Consider the following 26,569-nt stretch of genomic DNA (forward strand, 5'->3'; position numbering starts at 1 on the left):
TAAAATTATCACTTGTATGATGAAAAATTGTCTTAAGGGTTTAACTTTGAAGATACTTAACTCCATAGATATTGTGATAGACTTGATAGCACTCTTGATAGGATTTGTTTGATGGAATTGAAGTCTAGTGGTAGTTGAGTTCATGCCAAGATGTAAGGTTGTATATAAATATGAGATATTGCTTTATCGTCGTCAACATATGCTTTAGTGTCTGATATTGCTTGATCGGGTCAACACGACCGTTGCGCAAACTCTTGGGATACTAGCACCACTAACCCCATGATTATCACAATACTATAAAGTCATTCATGATTTTTTACTTGGAAACTGTCAAAGGAATCCAAAAGATATCAATTCCCAAGTTTTGGCATGGACTCGTTACTGTTGGATGACTATATTCTTGAAAGGCAATGAATGGAGAGTAAGTGTTTTGATAGCCTTGATCGATTGATGTGGGCGTAATTAATATACTTCATTGCTTATACCTCTTTAGACATGAATGCTCATACTTAATTTGATGATAATGGACTTCCGGTGTTCCTTGGCAAACTGAGGGTTAACTATTTAAACTAGAGTGATTGTTTCTACAACTAGTTATTCATACTTGTAATCTTTATTGTGATTGTCTCGAGTTACCAATGTTTGTATCATATTCTTGGCACTTCTCTAACTATGCTAAGCTTTCAAATGGAAGAAGTGCTGGACTCACAAGGCTACCACGTGTAAGTGACTTTGCCTTCTCATTGTATTGGTTTAAACGCCAAGTTCCTTATGATTCTTTGTTTCTTGCTCGAGGACGATCAAGTTTAAGCTTGGGGAAGTTAATGGCTGTGAAATACGCCATATTTTCTCGCGTTTAAACCCCTAGCTAAGTCAAGAAATTGACTAAGTTTGCCTCTCATCTCAACTTGCCACTAATGCCTAATCAATGCAAAGATGTGCAATCTCTTCTATTTTTGGATGATGTGCAGGATATCACGTCATAATGGCAAATGGACCTGCAATTACTGAAGAAAACCGCGTCAGGAGCATGGCAAAGTTGCCGCTCGAAAAGGCGGTTCCAGGGGCTTTAACGGGGATCGGTACGGGCAAGCCCCGTCCGTACCGTCTGCCGTTGCGTTCCCCAAGGTCAAACACTATAAAACTTGTGAAGGGACCAATGCTAAAAAGAGATCCATTCGTCTCCAAACAGATCCGCCATCCACCACATCCATCTACAACACACCGAAGGAGATCCATCCCCATAGTTCATCCATTCACCAGATCCATATGTATCGGGTTGGTGTGTGTGTGTGTGTGAGTGAGTTCGTTGTGTTCATCGAGTTCGTCGTGTTCTTCGTGTGTTTCCTCTTTCCCCTCCTCCTCTTTCGGGTCAATTCGTGAGATTGGGCAACCCCTTGACCTTAGGTCACATCATTGTATCCCTCCATTAGCTAGAACTTGAAGAAAACTTATGGGGAAATCGGAGGTGGTATATATGTTAACCTCTCCACCGATGTGCCACCACCTTTTGCTGCTTTAACTGTTGTTGCATCATTAGCTAGGAACCGTTGATGAACTCGATGCGTTTGAAGATGATGAACAGGTGCTTTTTGTGTCCATCATGGTTATGATCATGTACTTGTTGATGATGATGAACTGTTGCTTTTTCATGATGATGAACTGTTGTCTAATTTAGATTTACTACCATGTGCTTCCTTTTCAATTGTTGTTATTTGTGGTTGTGGTGGTAAGGTCACCACTTGGGAGAAGTGATTACATGGGCCATATGCACCAAACACACAAGTTTGTATCACACATGTCAAAAGTATTTCCATGCAACCACCAAATGGGATGCACGATGTGTCCCAACTCATGCTTCACTGAGCTACCAAACGGGCTGCGTAATATGGTCCAGATGCATGTTACTCGTTGTACTCCGTATAAGTTCGAATCATTGGTCAATAAAGGGATAGTTGAATCATTTGTTGTTGTCTTTAGTTTCTCTCTTGATTACCTTTAACACGTTAGCAGCGACGCTTCCGTCGAGAGCGGATTTTAGAAGATTGAGAGCACAAGATGTTATGTCATACTTTCTTTTTTCCCCACCAAGGTTTTTTAGGAAAGTATACACGACATACATTGTTCTCTAAACTCTATGGGTTTTCCCCTTTTACAAGGTTTTTCTCATATCGAGTTAACAAAGAGACAACACCAATTATATGATGAATCATTTCTCCTTATTTTTCCACTAGGTTTGATGGAGTTTTAACATCATATCCTATACCACTTCTCACATTTTTCCCACAAGGTTTTTGGGGGAGATTTAATCAAGATGATGAACTTTAATACAATCAACCAGTGATTAGTGGGGGTGTTAAAATAAATAACCTTTTTTTTTGAACAAGGTGAGGCGCCGGAGGCGCCAAAATATATTCAACTCATAGGCAGTTTACAGCATGTATTACAACATTCCTTGTATTCATCTGTTGAACTGCATAAATAACAGGGCATAGAGAGTTTCTATGAGCTGAACTAGTGCAGATATAGGTAGGATGAGACAAATTATGTCCTAAAGCCTGACAAGCACAATTGTGAGCAACTCTACTAAGATCACTTTTGATGTGGTATGTCGTTGTGGTAGAAGAGTCTGAGAATTGGATGTACTCAGCTATGTATCTTCTGATCTCCCAAGGGACATGTACTTGTGAAGCAGATGTAGCTGATGTAGCTTTGGCTAGAGTGTTGTTATCCGTAAGAAAAGTTGGTTGTTCTAGTTGAAGAGTTGTTGCAAATCTGATTGCAAAAAGAAGAGCTTCGCTCAGCCTTGCGTAACGTAGGAGTCTTCAATGTGGACGCTTGAATCATAACTGTAGCGGTATAATTGTCCTCTTTAATCTGACAATGGACTCCAATTCCTGTAACTGCTTCTATCTCCAAACCTGGCGTATCCTTTGTCTTCCAGGTCGCATCGGTGAAGATCTTGGTTCCCTAAATCAGGTTGTTTGTCTTGAGCGTTTCTCCCAGTTTTGGAAGGCATTTAAGATCACCTTGTCGTGCTCCACCTTGCCCTTCCATGCCCGGTTTCAGCTCGTTGTACTCGTAAAACATCCACCATCTCCGGATTTTGTTTGATTGCATTCGCCATATGGTGAACTTGACTCGGATGCCCCCGTTTCCTGTCAAATAAATTGTTGTTGCGCGACTTCCAACTGCACCACATGAAGGTTAAAATATTTGGTAGAGTGGCATGCGAATGGTTCATATTTAGCAGTTTGAAAAATATTTGTGTAAGAGAGGTTGTGCTCGAAATAAGGATGTCAGATCTAATGTACCGTGGTTCACTAAACCAAGCTGCCCTTGCCAAGTTACATGTGAAAAATAGATGAATGTCGTCCTCTTCTGTACCACATCTCGAGCATAGTTTGATAATATGTTTAGTGTACTTACCTGCTCGAGCACCAGTGTGAATTGCCTTCCTTAGTAACCTCCAACCAAATGCTTGTACTCTTGGTGTTACCTGTTTATTTTTCCAAAAAATTTCCAGCAATTGAATTGTCTCTGGGTGTACATCTCTTGGCTTTGGCTCTCCATTTTCCTGCAAAGTTTGAAGGCAAGCATGGTAGGCACTTTTGGTACTAAACTTACCCGCAGGAGTTAGTTTCCAACAAAGAATGTCTTCATCTTGAGACCATAAGATTGGCGTATTTTTTATTGTGGCAGCCATGTAAGGTTGAAAAAGAGAGTCTATAAGCTGATTGTTCCAAGCTTTTTGATTGGGCATCCACAAATCTTTCACTTTGGCTAGGTAAGAGAAGTTATTGGGTTGAATGATAAGAGCATCATATATGTGAGCCCAATCATTGCACCACGGGGTGCTCCAAAGAGAGATTTGTCCTTGAGTTATTTGGTAGAAGGAGTGTGTCTTGAGAATAGGACGGATTTTTATTATTGATGCCCAGAAGGCTGATTTCGGAGCATTTGAGTTCCGCCGCCAAATGGAAGAATCTGGGAAGTATTTGGATTTGAGAACAGCATGGAGAAAGTCATTAGGTTGATCAGCAATCCTCCAAGCCGCTTTGATTCATGGCTTGGAGATTTCGATTCCTAAACCGCCTTCACTTTTTGGCGCACGAGATGTCCTTCCAAGCTCTCAAGCACATGCTTCTAGTATTTGCTTCCTCTCTAATTCCTGTCCACCAAAAGTTTCTAATGATGGCAGTGAGCTTTGCAATGAATTTTTTAGCTAAAAGGATATTGGACATGTAGTAAAGAGGGATGGAGGAAAAAATATATTTTATGAGTTCAAGTCTTGCAGCATGAGAAAGCTTATCAGCCTTGTAGGTTGTAAGTTTTGATTTGAATTTTTCTAACACAAAGTCATAAGCTGATGTTCTATCTTTACCGCGCAAGAGAAGAGGATGACCGAGATGAATGAAGTTCTTGTCAATATTTGGCACTGGGAATATTTGCTTGATGGATTGGCAAGTAGTGAGAGGGACATGCTTACTGAATATTATACCAGATTTGGCCCAATTCGGAGTCTGGCCCGAGCGGCAACAGAAGTCATGCAGAATTTTTAACTTTGACCTTCATTAGCGAGCTACTAGCATACAAGCGCAGCCTTGCAATATATAAAACCAGGCGGGCTAAGACAACTACTTGAGGCCTAAAGATAGGACTTGCCCGAGGTGGCGACCGTGGCGATTTGCCGATTATCGGCGTGATGCCGTTCCGATCTCCCCGGCTCCTTCTCAAGCTATCTTGATTACTATCCCCGCTTCCTTTCCTCCCCGATTATCCCCTCGCTCCGCAAAATCCCCAATTTCAAGGTTCGTAAACTCACAAGGAAAGAGGAAAAATTAGATAAGCAAGTCAGCTCATTCTCCGCCGCCTTTCATCGTCGTCTCCGATCTTGCCACTCCACCTCTGAATCGCCTTGATCCGCTCCATCCTTCACCTATCAACAACTTCAGCTCCACTCGCTCACCATCTGCCGCTGCGCCCGCAACAACGCCCTCTTTATACTCCTTGCCATTCCTGGACTCTACTCCACCCACTGATTCGGTTCTGATCTTTGGCGTATTCTACCAAATTAGCTCCCATCTCCATCTAATATGTACTAGGCAAAGTTTCCTAACGAAATCTAATTGCGGAACATCCTGTAAGCCGAATTAGGAAAAGAACTCAAATCTCAAATCAGTCTGGGTCGGAACCGTCGAATCTGAACTTGGAGAGTTGAGTTGTCACTAGAAAAGGAGGTCCTCCCCGTGGCGCCAGAACAGAGGAAGGCAAGTAGTTGGTTTTCTCCTTGCTTGCCATGGGCTGTAGCCGAGATCCATGAAGGCGCTCGGATGGAATTGCCAAGGTATGGGTAGAAGCCTTCGCAGTGAGAAGATGACCCATGTTACCAACATGATCCATTCCACGAAACCTTAGGTAATTTTTGTCTTTGAGATCAAATCTTCTAAATTCAAATCATCTGATCTAGTTATTAGATTTAATATGGCCGATGTTGTTGTAGTTCCCTCTCGACGTCGCTCGGGTGGGCTATGGCTAATGTGGAATGATGATTTGCAAGTTCATGTTCATAGTACTAGCTTTCATGTCATCTTAGTGACCGCTATGAATTGTAATACTAGTCAAAAGTTTGGCCTTGCTTGTATATATGGTGACTGATACGTCTCCGACGTATCGATAATTTCTTATGTTCCATGCTACATTATTGATGATATCTACATGTTTTATACACATTATATGTCGTATTTATGCATTTTCCGGCACTAACCTATTAACAAGATGCCGAAGAGCCAGTTGCTGTTTTCTACTGTTTTTGGTTTCAGAAATCCTACAAAGGAAATATTCTCGGAATTGGACGAAATCAACGCCCAGGGTCCTATTTTTGCACGAAGCTTCCAGAAGACCGAGGGGAAAGGAAGTGGGGCCACGAGGCGCCGCCACAACAGCGGCGGCGCGGCCCAGCCCTAGGCCGCGCGGCCCTAGCGTGTGGGGCCCTCGTGTGGCCCCCGCGTTGCCCTTCCGCCTACTTAAAGCCTTCGTCGCGAAACCCCCGAGCACCGAGAGCCACGATACGGAAAACCTTACCGAGACGCCGCCGCCGCCAATCCCATCTCGGGGATTCGGAGATCACCTCCGGCACCCTGCCGGAGAGGGGAATCATCTCCCGGAGGACTCTTCATCGCCATGATCGCCTCCGGAGTGATGAGTGAGTAGTTCACCCCTGGACTATGGGTCCATAGCAGTAGCTAGATGGTCGTCTTCTCCTTATGTGCTTCATTGTTGGATCTTGTGAGCTGCCTAACATGATCAAGATCATCTATCTGTAATACTATATGTTGTGTTTGTCGGGATCCGATGGATAGAGAATACTATGTTATGTTAATTATCAATCTATTACCTATGTGTTGTTTATGATCTTGCATGCTCTCCGTTATTAGTAGAGGCTCTGGCCAAGTTTTTGCTCTTAACTCCAAGAGGGAGTATTTATGCTCGATAGTGGGTTCATGCCTCCATTAAATCGGGACGAGTGACGGAAAGTTCTAAGGTTGTGGATGTGTTGTTGCCACTAGGGATAAAACATTGATGCTATGTCTAAGGATGTAGTTATTGATTACATTACGCACCATACTTAATGCAATTGTCTGTTGTTTGCAACTTAATACCGGAAGGGGTTCGGATGATAACACTGAAGGTGGACTTTTTAGGCATAGATGCATGCTGGATAGCGGTCTATGTACTTTGTCGTAATGCCCAATTAAATCTCACTATATTTATCATATCATGTATGTGCATTGTCATGCCCTCTCTATTTGTCAATTGCCCGACTGTAATTTGTTCACCCAACATGCTATTTATCTTATGGGAGAGACACCTCTAGTGAACTGTGGATCCCGGTCCTATTCTTTACATCGCATACAATCTACTGCAATTGTTCTTTACTGTTTTCTTGCAAACAATCATCTTCCACACAATACGGTTAATCCTTTGTTACAGCAAGCCGGTGAGATTGACAACCTCACTGTTACGTTGGGGCAAAGTACTTTGGTTGTGTTGTGCAGGTTCCACGTTGGCGCCGGAATCCCTGGTGTTGCGCCGCATTACATTCCGCCACCATCAACCTTCAACGTGCTTCTTGGCTCCTCCTGGTTCGATAAACCTTGGTTTCTTTCTGAGGAAAACTTGCTACTGTTCCGCATCACACCTTCCTCTTGGGGTTCCCAACGGACGTGTGTCAACCGCACGCATCAAGCTACTTTTCACGGCGCCGTTGCCGGGGAGATCAAGACACGCTGCAAGGGGAGTCTCCACAATCCAATCTCTTTACTTTGTTTTTGTCTTGCTTTATTTTATTTACTACTTTGTTGCTGCACCTAAACAAAGCACAAAAAAATTAGTTGCTAGCTTTACTTTATTTACTGTCTTGCTTTCTATATCAAAAACACACAAAAAATTAGTTACTTGCATTTACTTTATCTAGTTTGCTTTATTTACTACTGCTAAAATGAATACTCCTGAAAACACTAAGTTGTGTGACTTCACAACCACAAATAATAATGATTTCCTATGCACACCTATTGCTCCACTTGCTACTACGAGCAGAATTCTTTGAAATTAAACCCGCTTTACTCGAATCTTGTCATGAGAGAGCAATTTTCTCGGTATTAGTTACGATGATGCTCGCTGCCCATCTTAATAATTTTGTTGAACTATGTGAAATGCAAAAGTATAAGGATGTAGATGGTGATATTATTAAATTGAAATTGTTTCCTTTCTCATTAAGAGGAAGAGCTAAAGATTGGTTGCTATCTTTGCCTAAGAATAGTATTGATTCATGGACTAAATGTAAGGATGCTTTTATTGGTAGATATTATCCTCCCGCTAAAATTATATCTTTGAGAAGTAGCATAATGAATTTTAAGCAATTAGATAATGAACATGTTGCTCAAGCATGGGAAAGAATGAAATCTTTGGTTAAAAATTTCCCAACCCATGGACTGACTACTTGGATGATCATCCAAACCTTCTATGCAGGACTAAATTTTTCTTCGCGGAATTTATTGGATTCAGCTGCTGGAGGTACCTTTATGTCCATCACTCTTGGGGACGGCTACAAAGCTTCTTGATAATATGATGATAAATTACTACTGAATGGCACACGGAAAGAGCTCCACAAGGTAAGAAGGTAAATTACGTCGAAGAAACCTCCTCCTTGAGTGATAAGATTGATGTGATTATGTCTATGCTTGTGAATGGTAGGATCTAATGTTGATCCAAATAATGTTCCTTTAGCTTCATTGGTTGCTCAAGAAGAAAATGTTGATGTGAATTTCATTAAAAATAATAATTTCAACAACAATGCTTATAGGAACAATTCTAGTAATAACTATAGGCCATATCCTTATGCTAATGGTAATGGTTATGGTAATTCTTATGGGAATTCTTACAACAATAATAGGAGTGTACCCCCTGGTCTTGAAGCTATGCTTAAAGAATTTATTAGTACACAAACTGCTTTTAACAAATCTGTTGAGGAAAAGCTTGATAAAATTGATATTCTTGCTTCTAGAGTTGATAGACTTGCCTCCGATGTTGATCTTTTAAAATTGAAAGTTATGCCTAATAAGGATATTGATAATAAAATTATTACTACAGCAAATGCCATCCAAGTTAGAATTAATGAGAATATAAGATTAATGGCTGAATTACGTACTAGGTGGGATAGAGAAGAAAATGAAAAACTAGCTAAAAAGAATAATGTAGCTAAAGTTTGGACTATTACCACCACAAGTAATGTTGATTCCTCACATGTTGCTGCACCTCCTACTATCAATGGTAAAATAATTGGTGTTGGCAATGTTTCTACTCCTAGTGCAAAGCGTACAAAACTGCCTGAAATTGCTAAAACTGCTGAAACTGCTCGTGATAAAGCTGCTGAAATTTTTTCCAACATTGGGGATGATGATCCCATTGCTGTAGCTCATAATGATTTAGATTTTGATGATTGTCACATCTCTGAAGTTATAAAGTTCTTACAAAAACTTGCTAAGAGTCCTAATGCTAGTGCTATAAATTTGGCTTTCACAAAACATATTACAAATGCTCTCATAAAAGCTAGAGAAGAGAAACTAAAACTTGAAACTTCTATTCCTAGGAAGCTAGAAGATGGTTGGGAGCCCATCATTAAGATGAGGGTCAATGATTTTGATTGTAATGCTTTATGTGATCTTGGTGCAAGTATTTACGTTATGCCTAAGAAAGTCTATGATATGCTTGACTTGCCACCATTGAAGAATTGTTATTTGGATGTTAATCTCGCTGATAATGCTAAAAAGAAACCTTTGGGGAGAGTTGATAATGTTCGTATTATGGTTAACAATAACCTTGTCCCCGTTGATTTTGTTGTCTTGGATATTGAATGCAATGCATCTTGCCCCATTATATTGGGAAGACCTTTTCTTCGAACCGTTGGTGCTACTATTGATATGAAGGAAGGTAATATTAAATATCAATTTCCTCTCAAGAAAGGTATGGAACACTTCCCTAGAAAGAGAATGAAGTTACCTTATGATTCTATTATTAGAACAAATTATGATGTCGATGCTTCATCTCTTGATAATACTTGATTCACACTTTACGCGCCTAGCTGAAAGGCGTTAAAGAAAAGCGCTTATGGGAGACAACCCATGTTTTTACTACAGTATTTTGTTTTATATTTGAGTCTTGGAAGTTGTTTACTACTGTAGCAACCTCTCCTTATCTTAGTTTTATGTTTTGTTGTGCCAAGTAAAGTCTTTGATAGTAAGGTTCATACTAGATTTGGATTACTGCGCAGTTACAGATTTCTTTGCTGTCACGAATTTCGATCTGCCTCTCTGTAGGTAGCTCAGAAAAATATGCCAATTTACGTGCGTGATCCTCAGATATGTACGCAACTTTCATTCAATTTGGGCATTTTCATTTGAGCAAGTCTGGTGCCTCTTTAAAATTCGTCTTTACTGAACGTTACTGCTGTTTGAAAGATTCTGCCTTTTATTTTGCATTGCCTCTTTTGCTATGTTGGATGAATTTCTTTGATCCATTAATGTCCAGTAGCTTTATGCAATGTCCAGAAGTGTTAAGAATGATTATGTCACCTCTGAACATGTAAACTTTTATTGTGCACTAACCCTCTAATGAGTTGTTTTGAGTTTGGTGTGGAGGAAGTTTTCAAGGATCAAGAGAGGAGTATGATACAATATGATCAAGAGGAGTGAAAGCTCTAAGCTTGGGGATGCCCCGTGGTTCACCCCTGCATATTTTAAGAAGACTCAAGCGTCTAAGCTTGGGGATGCCCAAGGCATCCCCTTCTTCATCGACAACATCATCAGGTTCCTCCCTGAAACTATATTTTTATTCAGTCACATCTTATGTACTTTGCTTGGAGCGTCGGTTTGTTTTCGTTTTTGTTTTTGTTTGAATAAAATGGATCCTAGCATTCACTGTGTGGGAGAGAGACACGCTCCGCTGTTGCATATGGACAAATATGTCCTTAGGCTTTACTCATAATGTTCATGGCGAAGGTTGAATCTTCTTCGTTAAATTGTTATATGGTTGGAATCGGGAAATGCTACATGTAGTAATTCTAAAATGTCTTGGATAATTTGATACTTGGCAATTGTTGTGCTCATGTTTAAGCTCTTGCATCATATACTTTGCACCCATTAATGAAGAAATACATAGAGCTTGCTAAAATTTGGTTTGCATATTTGGTCTCTCTAAAGTCTAGATAATTTCTAGTATTGAGTTTTGAACAACAAGGAAGACGGTGTAGAGTCTTATAATGTTTACAATATGTCTTTTATGTGAGTTTTGCTGCACCGGTTCATCCTTGTGTTTGTTTCAAATAACCTTGCTAGCCTAAACCTTGTATCGAGAGGGAATACTTCTCATGCATCCAAAATCCTTGAGCCAACCACTATGCCATTTGTGTCCACCATACCTACCTACTACATGGTATTTCTCCGCCATTCCAAAGTAAATTGCTTGAGTGCTACCTTTAAATTTCCATCATTCGCCTTTGCAATATATAGCTCATGGGACAAAATAGCCTTAAAAACTATTGTGGTATTGAATATGTACTTATGCACTTTATCTCTTATTAAGTTGCTTGTTGTGCGATAACCATGTTCATGGGGACGCCATCAACTACTCTTTGTTGAATATCATGTGAGTTGCTATGCATGTCCGTCTTGTCTGAAGTAAGAGAGATCTACCACTTTAATGGTTAGAGCATGCATATTGTTAGAGAAGAACATTGGGCCGCTAACTAAAGCCATGAATCATGGTGGAAGTTTCAGTTTTGGACATATATCCTCAATCTCATATGAGAACACTAATTGTTGCTACATGCTTATGCATTAAAGAGGAGTCCATTATCTGTTGTCCATGTTGTCCCGGTATGGATGTCTAAGTTGAGAATAATCAAAAGCGAGAAATCCAAAATGCGAGCTTTCTCCTTAGACCTTTGTACAGGCGGCATGGAGGTACCCCTTTGTGACACTTGGTTAAAACATGTGTATTGCGATGATCCGAGTAGTCCAAGCTAATTAGGACAAGGTGCGGGCACTATTAGTATACTATGCATGAGGCTTGCAACTTGTAAGATATAATTTACATAACTCATATGCTTTATTACTACCGTTGACAAAATTGTTTCATGTTTTCAAAATAAAAGCTCTAGCACAAATATAGCAATCGATGCTTTCCTCTTTGAAGGACCTTTCCTTTACTTTTATGTTGAGTCAGTTCACCTATCTCTCTCCACCTCAAGAAGCAAACACTTGTGTGAACTGTGCATTGATTCCTACATACTTGCATATTGCACTTGTTATATTACTTTACATTGACAATATCCATGAGATATACATGTTATAAGTTGAAAGCAACCGCTGAAACTTAGTCTTCCTTTGTGTTGCTTCAATACCTTTACTTTGATTTATTGCTTTATGAGTTAACTCTTATGCAAGACTTATTGATGCTTGTCTTAAAGTACTATTCATGAAAAGTCTTTGCTTTATGATTCATTTGTTTACTCATGTCATTACCATTGTTTTGATCGCTGCATTCATTACATATGCTTACAATAGTATGATCAAGTTTATGATGGCATGTCACTCCAGAAATTATCTTTGTTATCGTTTTACCTGCTCGGGACGAGCAGAACTAAGCTTGGGGATGCTGATACGTCTCCGACGTATCGATAATTTCTTATGTTCCATGCTACATTATTGATGATATCTACATGTTTTATACACATTATATGTCGTATTTATGCATTTTCCGGCACTAACCTATTAACAAGATGCCGAAGAGCCGATTCTGTCGTTTTCTACTGTTTTTGGTTTCAGAAATCCTACAAAGGAAATATTCTCGGAATTGGACGAAATCAACGCCCGGGGTCCTATTTTTGCACGAAGCTTCCGGAAGACCGAGGGGGAAAGGAAGTGGGGCCACGAGGCGCCGCCACAACAGAGGCGGCGCGGCCCAGCCCTAGGCCGCGCGGCCCTGGCGTGTGGGGCCCTCGTGTGGCCCCCGCGTTGCCCTTCCGCCTACTTAAAGCCTTCGTCGCGAAACCCCCAGTACCGAGAGCCACGATACGGAAAACCTTACTGAGACGCCGCCGCCGCCAATCCCATCTCGGGGGATTCGGGAGATCACCTCCGGCACCCTGCCGGAGAGGGGAATCATCTCCCGGAGGACTCTTCATCGCCATGATCGCCTCCGGAGTGATGAGTGAGTAGTTCACCCCTGGACTATGGGTCCATAGCAGTAGCTAGATGGTCGTCTTCTCCTTATGTGCTTCATTGTTGGATCTTGTGAGCTGCCTAACATGATCAAGATCATCTATCCGTAATACTATATGTTGTGTTTGTCGGGATCCGATGGATAGAGAATACTATGTTATGTTAATTATCAATCTATTACCTATGTGTTGTTTATGATCTTGCATGCTCTCCGTTATTAGTAGAGGCTCGGCCAAGTTTTTGCTCTTAACTCCAAGAGGGAGTATTTATGCTCGATAGTGGGTTCATGCCTCCATTAAATGCGGGACGAGTGACGAAAAGTTCTAAGGTTGTGGATGTCTTGTTGCCACTAGGGATAAAACATTGATGCTATGTCTAAGGATGTAGTTATTGATTACATTACGCACCATACTTAATGCAATTGTCTCGTTGTTTGCAACTTAATACTCGGAAGGGGTTCGGATGATAACTCGAAGGTGGACTTTTTAGGCATAGATGCATGTCTGGATAGCGGTCTATGTACTTTGTCGTAATGCCCAATTAAATCTCACTATATTTATCATATCATGTATGTGCATTGTCATGCCCTCTCTATTTGTCAATTGCCCGACTGTAATTTGTTCACCCAACATGCTATTTATCTTATGGGAGAGACACCTCTAGTGAGCTGTGGATCCCGGTCCTATTCTTTACATCGCATACAATCTACTGCAATTGTTCTTTATCTGTTTTCTCGCAAACAATCATCTTCCACACAATACGGTTAATCCTTTGTTACGGCAAGCCGGTGAGATTGACAACCTCAGCTGTTACGTTGGGGCAAAGTACTTTGGTTGTGTTGTGCGGGTTCCACGTTGGCGCCGGAATCCCTGGTGTTGCGCCGCATTACATTCCGCCACCATCAACCTTCAACGTGCTTCTTGGCTCCTCCTGGTTCGATAAACCTTGGTTTCTTTCCGAGGGAAAACTTGCTACTCGTCTCGCATCACACCTTCCTCTTGGGGTTCCCAACGGACGTGTGTCAACCGCACGCATCGATGACCCTTACCATCGCCAAACCAGTATAATATGGAATCAAGTGTCATCTTTTGTGAACAATAATTCCAATTTACCTATATTATGCATAGGGGATATGAATGAGCTTTTGTATGACATAGATAAAAATGCCCCTAATATAAATCGATCCCGTATGAATACTTTTTCGCTCTCTTATCAAACAATGTGGTCTTTTCGACTTGGGTTTTAGTGGACCCGCTTACACCTGGACAAACAAAAGTTTTTCCTCAAAACCCACTTATGAGAGGCTAGATAGATGCTTGGTTAATGCTGAATGGTGTGTGGATTATGCTGGTTCAAATGTTTACAACATGCCGCTTATTTACAACTTTAGTGACCATGCTGCAATCTTACTTTCAAATGAAGGTCCGGTTCATAGATTTAAACGCTCTTTTAAATTTGAAAATTGGTGGCTTAAGGAGCAAGATTTTCAAGGGCATGCCAAAATGGCTTGAGTATCTACAACAAATAAATCTTTTTCGGCCAGAACTAACCAACTTGCAGGTGCACTCAAGATCTGGTGTAAAAAGAAGAAACCTTTGCAACAGGAGTTGAACAATTTGGAAGAGTAGATTAAACAAATTCAAATGCAGCCAATGCAAAACCAGGACCACTCATTGGAAGCCTCGCTAGTCACAAGGTATGAACAAACAATGACAAAACTAACTGATTCTCATGTGCAGCGAGCAAACAAACAGTGGGCGAAGGATGGGGACCGAAATACCTCTTTTTTTTACCATGTCATTGTCAAACGCAGAAGAAGAAATACAATCATTTCCATTAAAGACGAAAATAATGTTACGCAGTTCATGCCTGACCAAATCAGCAATACTTTTGTTAATTACTTCAGGTCAATATTTGCTTCTCCAAATGCTAACAATGGCGAGGCCTTTTCTTCACACACAAGTCCCGAAGAAAGTCAAGATTATACATACTCTATACCAGATTTTGGAAACTCTTAAGGAAATGAAGAGGAATGCATCACCAGGACCGGATGGATTCAATGTCGAATTCTACATTGCTACTTGGGGATGGATTATTAGGGATAATCCCCGCTCTCCTTTTCTCACATGGTCGTGACGGTTCCATGTAGAGGCACCTTATCAAACCATGACATCTCTGTCACGCCTGTTACCATTGTAGTGCATATAAGTTCGAATCATTGATCAACAAAGAGATAGTTGAATCATTTATTGTTGTCTTTATTTTCTCTCTCGATTACTTTTAACAGTTAGCCCTATAGCACCTTGCAGCCAGGGTGCTGCAGGTTGAGTGTGCCCCAGCCGCACTTGGGGTGAAGCTTTTCTTTTCAAGTCAGTATGGGGTGCCCAGAGCAGTCGCAGGTTGAGCCACACTTTGGGTGAAGCTTTTTTTTCAAGACATTAGTATCCCACACCACAAGGTGCCCGGAGCAGCGGCAGGTTGAGCCACGGCTTATGCCGAAGCTCCTCGCCGCTGCTCCCCCAGATCAGGCCGCCTGCAGCCGCTACACCCCTTGTTCAAACGATTTCAGCCGCTTCGCCCTCCACCACACGCTGGAGCCATGCTACACCGGCTACCAGGCCTGCCTGTTTCTAAGGAGCTGACCTTATGCAAGCAGATGTAGAGGAGCCAGATTGCAATATTAAGATTGAACAATCGAGCAAGTGCACTGTTTCCACAAAAAGAGAAGACAAATACATTCTAAGTGCAAAAGATTGCTCATCTGGGAGCAAAACAATTGGCACATGGTGTCAGAATCACATATATAAACTGATAGTTTTACAGTAAATAAACCATATTCAGCTTTTCATGCTTGACAAAGCTCCGTTTGGAGTTTAGACAACCATCCATGAGTCCACAAATACACAAACATAACAAAAGATCCAAAACAGCTAACAATAACCAGCGAGAAAGGAGGAATTCTGAGATGGGCATCCTCTATGCTGCGGCACCCTTGCCCTTCTTCTTCTGAAGTTTTCTCATGTAGAACTCCAACTCCTTGCCCTCAAGGATATAACTGTAGTGAGAAATCAAAAGTTAGAACTTTATGGCTGCTCAGCATAATTCTTCATATGATGCAGTCATGTATTCCAGGAGGCACTAGATGTCAACCATTAACTCGCAATCAAAAACATTAAGTTAATTATTTCATAAGTCAAATAAATATATAAGGTTCCCTCTGTCAATTATTAGAGGGGCACTCTACATTAGGCACTAGTACTTACCAATAGCAATAGATCTCTTAGAATTATAAATAATGTAATACAGAGTAACAATAGAACTTTTTCCTACCCAGTCAACAATATAGTACTAGAAGCTAAATTCGAGCACCCAGTTTAGGTAGAGATTTATTTAGATGCAGAAATAATAGTGTGCTAAGCAATTGTTTAAGAAAACTGTCCATGTCAATACTTAATTACAATTTAAATATTCACAAAATACAAAATAGCAAAGGACTGTAGGTTATGACAAAAAATGCAATTAGGCTAAAACTTAATTTCCTCAACAAAATCTGTCTACGAGCATGGTACTCTACAGTTAAGCAGAAGAATACAAGATAACAAATATTCTTACCCATCAGCTCGTCCACACTGCCCAGGGCGGGAAGAAATGCAGGCTAACAATCTCCCACTGCTGAACTGCTCTTCGATGTGAGAGTCTAGGGTGCGGCCCTGCTGGCGCCTCTCCAACTTCCTCTGAACATTGTTGCTTTTCCTGGTTTCCTCTGCAGGAGAAGCATCACCCTCCTGCCCGTATAGAACAGGTGAAAGATATTATGTTGCAGAGTCACATAGCATGGACGCACAGATACAATGGAAACTTTCTTCACAGTCAAGACATGAGAAAATGGACATGCAACAAAACATAAAGCTCACTAACAATAAATAAAACTAGAAACAATGCACTGCCCATGAGTAAAGTTTTTTATATGCAAGCAAGCCATTCTAAGAATATTAGAATAGTTAGTATAAATAAGATGACTACCCCATGTGATCTCCTGGAAAAGAGATCTTTAACCTAAATAGCCCTTAACCAAAAAAAAAAAAAACAGTTTTGGTCTTTGGAAAAAAAATAACCATTTCCCTTCTGGTGACGCCAATTGGTCTGGGCTTATTTTTGCCACTGCAAACGCCGGTTGGCTGGCTGAACTCAAATTACTTAGCTGTTTTGGCCCGAAAACAACAGCTAGGGCCTTGTAGCTTGGCTAGTTTTCAAATATCTTGCCTCTGCAAATGATATCGTATTCTCTGGGTAAAAAAAAGTAGTCTGGTCACGTCATTTGGTATGGCTGGACTGTCTTAGTCATTTTCCACTGACCTTGAAAACACAAATGGGCATGTATTGTATTTCAGATAAGTCAACAGGGCATGACTATAAGGAGCCTTAGCTGGTTGAATGTTTGCTGAAAGGCCAGAGATGTTTAAAAGTTTGCTTAAGGGCCATTTAGGGCAAATAACTCTTTGAAAAAAGACCATGTAGGCCGCTGATGCCTTGGCATTATTACTAGTAGCAGAGCGTCATTACTAGTACCAGAGGAATTCATCTCAAAAAGAAGTACCAGAGGAATTAAGAAACACATCCATCGGCAGAAATTGTCCAAGCGAAAATCACAAGGACAGCCAAATAATTGTTGTTATCAATATAAAATAGCACAAACATATATATAAGAAAAAGGGGACAGTGGACAGAGACATCAATTCAACAATAAAATATTAATATCTGGCATCAGACCAGAAGATGAACAATATACATTTAGAAAACCTGGTAATGAACAAGACGTTTTGATAATTACACAAAGAATATAACATTCATCAGAAAGAGAAAGAGCTCTACCTCCGTAGCATCCTTCTTGGCAGCAGCAGGGGGCTTCTTCTTCCTACCAATATCCACTCCATAATGAGTGAGATACCACTGTTTGAAGGGGCAGCATCCACTTGCACGATGGCATTTTTCACAAGAGTCTGTGTCCTAACAAGCTCATTATTTGAAGAGTTGTAAACCACATCAAGGAGGCGAGTCTTGCGAGTGACAGCCTCGCTTCCCCAGGAGTAGTTGCCTGTGTCCAAGCGGAGGGCTCTCCACTTCACATTGCCTCCACGGACACGAACCCTCCTTACAGTCTTGTTGCTTGAGAGCTTGGTGTTGGCAGGCTGGCGGCCGAGCTCATACCTTAAGGACAAATGGTAGTGTTAATTAACATCTACTCCCTCCGTCCACAAATAAGTGGACGCGCGAGTTTCCAAGAGACCTTAAGCTTTTTGTTAAAAATTCCTCATTCCTTCAATCAATATGCTCATTAATCAAGAAGATGCTTTGATTTATGCGCTAATAAATGTTGTGCATGCTAGTAACCTATAAAATAACATTGAGAAACCAAAAATGATTAATGGGGGCTGAAATCAAGGCATGCACTAGGGGTCTAAACGTAAAAAATATACCAAGAAGTCTAGATGTACACTTATTTGTGGATTTCTTAGAAGGCTAGATGTGCACTTATTTGTGGATGGAGGGAGTACAGGACAAAAACATTCAGTACATGCTTGCCAACCTCCCTCAAAAAAATACATATTTGCCAACGAAAATAAACTGGTCATCCAAACTACACATTAATTGTTAATAAAAATGCTTCAACAAAATAAGATTTCCCGATCTCATAAACTACTCGTAGCAACAAATAATAAGCATCGAAAGGAAAACGCACTATCCAAATAACATAGTGCAGTTGACTTATTTCAAAACTCATGTGCCTTGCAAAGGCAAGGACAATCAAATCAGCTCGCTACCATACACGCATCACTTATGTTTGCATAATCTAAGTTTGAATCTGAGTGGTAATTTCAAACAACATATGCAACTAAATATTAAGAATGTAGAAATCGGTAAATAGCTGGTTCATTTCTTGCAGCTGAATCCTGGTACGACAAGACTACTAACCGACGGATTTTGACATGAGACTACCGGTGTGTCAATGATGCATCTTTCAAATCTGCACTCACTACTTCACTAGCGCTCTAATAAGATGGGGACACATTAAAAAAACATCCCTCACGCGATCTAGAGAGGTGTGGCCGGGGAGCGGAAGAGATAGGGAGGTCTGGTTGGTCACTCACTTCCTCTTCTTCCTCCAGGCCTTCATCTTGCCGCCAGTGGCGCGGCGCTTGTGCATGGAGTCCCGAGAGATACCTGCGAGGAGTGTAACATCGAACCGATTAGCAGCCAACGACGAAGACAGAGAGAATAATTGGCGGAAGCAGCAGATGTTAAACGGAGCTTACCCATGGCTACGGCCTCCTCGCCAACTCCTGCTGTGGTTTGCTGCGCCGCCGGCTTGCACTGCCTCGCTAAGGTACGCGCGCTTAGGCGTTGAGGTTATATAGGTGCCTCCACTGGCTAGGGTTTATAACCACATCGAACGGCTGCGATGCATCAGCCTGTAATCGGGCCGTTATCTGATCCAAGGGGGCTAATTGGCAACGAGGTGCTCTTATGCGCTTGATTCGGCCCACTACCCAGCTCTCTTAATCTATCTACACTATTTAAAAAGAACGAGCCACTACGACTTCACTTTCGTCGTCAGCTCGTGCCTTTCCTCGCCCACCTCACCGTCGTTCGTCAATTGCCTCGGCTTTTATGGGCCTGGCCCAATTAAACAGGCTCGGTTATCGTTTCTTTATCTCCCCCTAACGAGCAAACAACGAACATAATGGAACCTCCTATACACCGACCGGATCGGTGCGGACGCGGTGCCGCACAACCCTCAACCCAGCGGTTATGTAGTGGGCCGCGGCCCATCAGGTAAGGTCGTTTTTATTTTTCTAATTATTTTTCTTTTTCATTTCTGTTTACATATTTTTGTTTTTTAAAAATAATAATTTTTTAGTCCGTTTTTTAAATTTGGAAGTTTACTTTTTTTGTCTTTTCAAAAATATTTTTTTTCACAAAAAAAAAATTTAGAATATTATTTTTCAAAATTTGAATATTTTTTAGATTGAACATTTTTTAAAAATTCAATTTTTCCCATAATTTGAAATTTTTTGAAAATGAACATATTTTAAATTTGAACATTTTTCGATTATGAACATTTTTCAGATACGAACAATTTTTAGCTTTGAACATTTTTCGTTTGAACACTTTTAAAATTTGAATGTTTTTAGAATTTGAACTATTTTAAATTTTGAACTTTTCAAATTTGAAAATTTTCAAATTTGAAAAGTTCAAAATTTAAAATAGTTCAAATTCTAAAAACATTCAAATTTTAAAAGTGTTCAAACGAAAAATGTTCAAAGCTAAAAATTGTTCGTATCTGAAAAATGTTCAAATTTAAAATATGTTCATTTTCAAAAAATTTCAAATTATGGGAAAAATTGAATTTTAAAAAAAAGTTCAATCTAAAAAATATTCAAATTTTGAAAAATAATATTCTAAAAATTTTTTTTTGTGAAAAAAAATATTTTTGAAAAGACAAAAAAAAGTAAACTTCCAAATTTAAAAAACGGACTAAAAAATTATTATTTTTAAAAAACAAAAATATGTAAACAGAAATGAAAAAGAAAAATAATTAGAAAAATAAAAACGACCTTACCTGATGGGCCGCGGCCACTACATAACCGCTGGGTCGAGGGTTGTGCGGCACCGCGTCCGCACCGATCCGGTCGGTGTATAGAAGGTTCCATTATGTTCGTTGTTTGCTCGTTAGGGGGAGATAAAGAAACGATAACCGAGCCTGTTTAATTGGGCCAGGCCCATAAAAGCCAAGGCAATTGACGAACGACGGCGAGGTGGGCGAGGAAAGGCACGAGCTGACGACGAAAGTGAAGTCGTAGTGGCAGAATAGGGAACACCTTCGTTCTTTTTAAATAGTGTAGATAGATTAAGAGAGCTGGGTAGTGGGCCGAATCAAGCGCATAAGAGCACCTCGTTGCCAATTAGCCCCCTTGGATCAGATAACGGCCCGATTACAGGCTGATGCATCGCAGCCGTTCGATGTGGTTATAAACCCTAGCCAGTGGAGGCACCTATATAACCTCAACGCCTAAGCGCGCGTACCTTAGCGAGGCAGTGCAAGCCGGCGGCGCAGCAAACCACAGCAGGAGTTGGCGAGGAGGCCGTAGCCATGGGTAAGCTCCGTTTAACATCTGCTGCTTCCGCCAATTATTCTCTCTGTCTTCGTCGTTGGCTGCTAATCGGTTCGATGTTACACTCCTCGCAGGTATCTCTCGGGACTCCATGCACAAGCGCCGCGCCACTGGCGGCAAGATGAAGGCCTGGAGGAAGAAGAGGAAGTGAGTGACCAACCAGACCTCCCTATCTCTTCCGCTCCCCCGGCCACACCTCTCTAGATCGCGTGAGGGATGTTTTTTTAATGTGTCCCCATCTTATTAGAGCGCTAGTGAAGTAGTGAGTGCAGATTTGAAAGATGCATCATTGACACACCGGTAGTCTCATGTCAAAATCCGTCGGTTAGTAGTCTTGTCGTACCAGGATTCAGCTGCAAGAAATGAACCAGCTATTTACCGATTTCTACATTCTTAATATTTAGTTGCATATGTTGTTTGAAATTACCACTCAGATTCAAACTTAGATTATGCAAACATAAGTGATGCGTGTATGGTAGCGAGCTGATTTGATTGTCCTTGCCTTTGCAAGGCACATGAGTTTTGAAATAAGTCAACTGCACTATGTTATTTGGATAGTGCGTTTTCCTTTCGATGCTTATTATTTGTTGCTACGAGTAGTTTATGAGATCGGGAAATCTTATTTTGTTGAAGCATTTTTATTAACAATTAATGTGTAGTTTGGATGACCAGTTTATTTTCGTTGGCAAATATGTATTTTTTTGAGGGAGGTTGGCAAGCATGTACTGAATGTTTTTGTCCTGTACTCCCTCCATCCACAAATAAGTGCACATCTAGCCTTCTAAGAAATCCACAAATAAGTGTACATCTAGACTTCTTGGTATATTTTTACGTTTAGACCCCTAGTGCATGCCTTGATTTCAGCCCCCATTAATCATTTTTGGTTTCTCAATGTTATTTTATAGGTTACTAGCATGCACAACATTTATTAGCGCATAAATCAAAGCATCTTCTTGATTAATGAGCATATTGATTGAAGGAATGAGGAATTTTTAACAAAAAGCTTAAGGTCTCTTGGAAACCGCGCGCGTCCACTTATTTGTGGACGGAGGGAGTAGATGTTAATTAACACTACCATTTGTCCTTAAGGTATGAGCTCGGCCGCCAGCCTGCCAACACCAAGCTCTCAAGCAACAAGACTGTAAGGAGGGTTCGTGTCCGTGGAGGCAATGTGAAGTGGAGGGCCCTCCGCTTGGACACAGGCAACTACTCCTGGGGAAGCGAGGCTGTCACTCGCAAGACTCGCCTCCTTGATGTGGTTTACAACTCTTCAAATAATGAGCTTGTTAGGACACAGACTCTTGTGAAAAATGCCATCGTGCAAGTGGATGCTGCCCCCTTCAAACAGTGGTATCTCACTCATTATGGAGTGGATATTGGTAGGAAGAAGAAGCCCCCTGCTGCTGCCAAGAAGGATGCTACGGAGGTAGAGCTCTTTCTCTTTCTGATGAATGTTATATTCTTTGTGTAATTATCAAAACGTCTTGTTCATTACCAGGTTTTCTAAATGTATATTGTTCATCTTCTGGTCTGATGCCAGATATTAATATTTTATTGTTGAATTGATGTCTCTGTCTACTGTCCCCTTTTTCTTATATATATGTTTGTGCTATTTTATATTGATAACAACAATTATTTGGCTGTCCTTGTGATTTTCGCTTGGACAATTTCTGCCGATGGATGTGTTTCTTAATTCCTCTGGTACTTCTTTTGAGATGAATTCCTCTGGTACTAGTAATGACGCTCTGCTACTAGTAATAATGCCAAGGCATCAGCGGCCTACATGGTCTTTTTTCAAAGAGTTATTTGCCCTAAATGGCCCTTAAGCAAACTTTTAAACATCTCTGGCCTTTCAGCAAACATTCAACCAGCTAAGGCTCCTTATAGTCATGCCCTGTTGACTTATCTGAAATACAATACATGCCCATTTGTGTTTTCAAGGTCAGTGGAAAATGACTAAGACAGTCCAGCCATACCAAATGACGTGACCAGACTACTTTTTTTTTTACCCAGAGAATACGATATCATTTGCAGAGGCAAGATATTTGAAAACTAGCCAAGCTACAAGGCCCTAGCTGTTGTTTTCGGGCCAAAACAGCTAAGTAATTTGAGTTCAGCCAGCCAACCGGCGTTTGCAGTGGCAAAAATAAGCCCAGACCAATTGGCGTCACCAGAAGGGAAATGGTTATTTTTTTTCCAAAGACCAAAACTGTTTTTTTTTTTTTGGTTAAGGGCTATTTAGGTTAAAGATCTCTTTTCCAGGAGATCACATGGGGTAGTCATCTTATTTATACTAACTATTCTAATATTCTTAGAATGGCTTGCTTGCATATAAAAAACTTTACTCATGGGCAGTGCATTGTTTCTAGTTTTATTTATTGTTAGTGAGCTTTATGTTTTGTTGCATGTCCATTTTCTCATGTCTTGACTGTGAAGAAAGTTTCCATTGTATCTGTGCGTCCATGCTATGTGACTCTGCAACATAATATCTTTCACCTGTTCTATACGGGCAGGAGGGTGATGCTTCTCCTGCAGAGGAAACCAGGAAAAGCAACAATGTTCAGAGGAAGTTGGAGAGGCGCCAGCAGGGCCGCACCCTAGACTCTCACATCGAAGAGCAGTTCAGCAGTGGGAGATTGTTAGCCTGCATTTCTTCCCGCCCTGGGCAGTGTGGACGAGCTGATGGGTAAGAATATTTGTTATCTTGTATTCTTCTGCTTAACTGTAGAGTACCATGCTCGTAGACAGATTTTGTTGAGGAAATTAAGTTTTAGCCTAATTGCATTTTTTGTCATAACCTACAGTCCTTTGCTATTTTGTATTTTGTGAATATTTAAATTGTAATTAAGTATTGACATGGACAGTTTTCTTAAACAATTGCTTAGCACACTATTATTTCTGCATCTAAATAAATCTCTACCTAAACTGGGTGCTCGAATTTAGCTTCTAGTACTATATTGTTGACTGGGTAGGAAAAAGTTCTATTGTTACTCTGTATTACATTATTTATAATTCTAAGAGATCTATTGCTATTGGTAAGTACTAGTGCCTAATGTAGAGTGCCCCTCTAATAATTGACAGAGGGAACCTTATATATTTATTTGACTTATGAAATAATTAACTTAATGTTTTTGATTGCGAGTTAATGGTTGACATCTAGTGCCTCCTGGAATACATGACTGCATCATATGAAGAATTATGCTGAGCAGCCATAAAGTTCTAACTTTTGATTTCTCACTACAGTTATATCCTTGAGGGCAAGGAGTTGGAGTTCTACATGAGAAAACTTCAGAAGAAGAAGGGCAAGGGTGCCGCAGCATAGAGGATGCCCATCTCAGAATTCCTCCTTTCTCGCTGGTTATTGTTAGCTGTTTTGGATCTTTTGTTATGTTTGTGTATTTGTGGACTCATGGATGGTTGTCTAAACTCCAAACGGAGCTTTGTCAAGCATGAAAAGCTGAATATGGTTTATTTACTGTAAAACTATCAGTTTATATATGTGATTCTGACACCATGTGCCAATTGTTTTGCTCCCAGATGAGCAATCTTTTGCACTTAGAATGTATTTGTCTTCTCTTTTTGTGGAAACAGTGCACTTGCTCGATTGTTCAATCTTAATATTGCAATCTGGCTCCTCTACATCTGCTTGCATAAGGTCAGCTCCTTAGAAACAGGCAGGCCTGGTAGCCGGTGTAGCATGGCTCCAGCGTGTGGTGGAGGGCGAAGCGGCTGAAATCGTTTGAACAAGGGGTGTAGCGGCTGCAGGCGGCCTGATCTGGGGGAGCAGCGGCGAGGAGCTTCGGCATAAGCCGTGGCTCAACCTGCCGCTGCTCCGGGCACCTTGTGGTGTGGGATACTAATGTCTTGAAAAAAAAAGCTTCACCCAAAGTGTGGCTCAACCTGCGACTGCTCTGGGCACCCCATACTGACTTGAAAAGAAAAGCTTCACCCCAAGTGCGGCTGGGGCACACTCAACCTGCAGCACCCTGGCTGCAAGGTGCTATAGGGCTAACTGTTAAAAGTAATCGAGAGAGAAAATAAAGACAACAATAAATGATTCAACTATCTCTTTGTTGATCAATGATTCGAACTTATATGCACTACAATGGTAACAGGCGTGACAGAGATGTCATGGTTTGATAAGGTGCCTCTACATGGAACCGTCACGACCATGTGAGAAAAGGAGAGCGGGGATTATCCCTAATAATCCATCCCCAAGTAGCAATGTAGAATTCGACATTGAATCCATCCGGTCCTGGTGATGCATTCCTCTTCATTTCCTTAAGAGTTTCCAAAATCTGGTATAGAGTATGTATAATCTTGACTTTCTTCTGGGACTTGTGTGTGAAGAAAAGGCCTGCCATTGTTAGCATTTGGAGAAGCAAATATTGACCTGAAGTAATTAACAAAAGTATTGCTGATTTGGTCAGGCATGAACTGCGTAACATTATTTTCGTCTTTAATGGAAATGATTGTATTTCTTCTTCTGCGTTTGACAATGACATGGTAAAAAAAAAGGTATTTCGGTCCCCATCCTTCGCCCACTGTTTGTTTGCTCGCTGCACATAAGAATCAGTTAGTTTTGTCATTGTTTGTTCATACCTTGTGACTAGCGAGGCTTCCAATGAGTGGTCCTGGTTTTGCATTGGCTGCATTTGAATTTGTTTAATCTACTCTTCCAAATTGTTCAACTCCTGTTGCAAAGGTTTCTTCTTTTTACACCAGATCTTGAGTGCACCTGCAAGTTGGTTAGTTCTGGCCGAAAAAGATTTATTTGTTGTAGATACCCAAGCCATTTTGGCATGCGCCTGAAAATCTTGCTCCTTAAGCCACCAATTTTCAAATTTAAAAGAGCGTTTAAATCTACGAACCGGACCTTCATTTGAAAGTAAGATTGCAGCATGGTCACTAAAGTTGTAAATAAGCGGCATGTTGTAAACATTTGAACCAGGATAATCCACACACCATTCAGCATTAACCAAGCATCTATCTAGCCTCTCATAAGTGGGTTTTGAGGAAAAACTTTTGTTTGTCCAGGTGTAAGCGGGTCCACTAAAACCCAAGTCGAAAAGACCACATTGTTTGATAAGAGAGCGAAAAAGTATTCATACGGGATCGATTTATATTAGGGGCATTTTTATCTATGTCATACAAAAGCTCATTCATATCCCCTATGCATAATATAGGTAAATTGGAATTATTGTTCACAAAAGATGACACTTGATTCCATATTATACTGGTTTGGCGATGGTAAGGGTCACTGATGCGTGCAGTTGACACACGTCCGTTGGGAACCCCAAGAGGAAGGTGTGATGCAGACAGTAGCAAGTTTTCCCTCAGAAAGAAACCAAGGTTTATCGAACCAGGAGGAGCCAAGAAGCACGTTGAAGGTTGATGGTGGCGGAATGTAATGCGGCGCAACACCAGGGATTCCGCGCCAACGTGGAACCCTGCACAACACAACCAAAGTACTTTGCCCCAACGTAACGAGTGAGGTTGTCAATCTCACCGGCTTGCTGTAACAAAGGATTAACCGTATTGTGTGGAAGATGATTGTTTGCGAGAAAACAGTAAAGAACAATTGCGATAGATTGTATGCGATGTAAAGAATAG

At 40.8% G+C, this 26,569-nt stretch overlaps 1 protein-coding gene and 1 pseudogene across 1 annotated transcript; one reads left to right on the plus strand and one right to left on the minus strand.

Annotated features, from left to right (window-relative positions):
- Positions 1-15,566: 15,566 nt before the first annotated feature.
- LOC124707504 lies at positions 15,567-19,169 on the minus strand (annotated as a pseudogene).
- A 1,696-nt stretch (positions 19,170-20,865) lies between these two features.
- LOC124707506 (40S ribosomal protein S8-like) lies at positions 20,866-24,470 on the plus strand. The gene is made up of 5 exons (XM_047239164.1): positions 20,866-20,938; positions 21,031-21,103; positions 22,046-22,382; positions 23,470-23,642; positions 24,200-24,470. Exons 1-5 carry the CDS (start codon positions 20,935-20,937, stop codon positions 24,276-24,278), a joined length of 666 nt encoding a protein of 221 aa, XP_047095120.1. The 5' UTR covers positions 20,866-20,934; the 3' UTR covers positions 24,279-24,470.
- The last annotated feature ends 2,099 nt before the right edge of the window (positions 24,471-26,569 follow it).

This window comes from Lolium rigidum, chromosome 4, assembly GCF_022539505.1.
Source record: "Lolium rigidum isolate FL_2022 chromosome 4, APGP_CSIRO_Lrig_0.1, whole genome shotgun sequence".
NCBI lineage: Eukaryota > Viridiplantae > Streptophyta > Magnoliopsida > Poales > Poaceae > Lolium > Lolium rigidum.

Excerpts from the sequence above, each read along its gene's own strand:
- LOC124707506 (XM_047239164.1), top strand. Across the intron at positions 21,104-22,045 it reads GCCTGGAGGAAGAAGAGGAA|GTATGAGCTCGGCCGCCAGC; the intron begins GTGAGTGACCAA and ends TTTGTCCTTAAG. Across the intron at positions 23,643-24,199 it reads CAGTGTGGACGAGCTGATGG|TTATATCCTTGAGGGCAAGG; the intron begins GTAAGAATATTT and ends TTCTCACTACAG.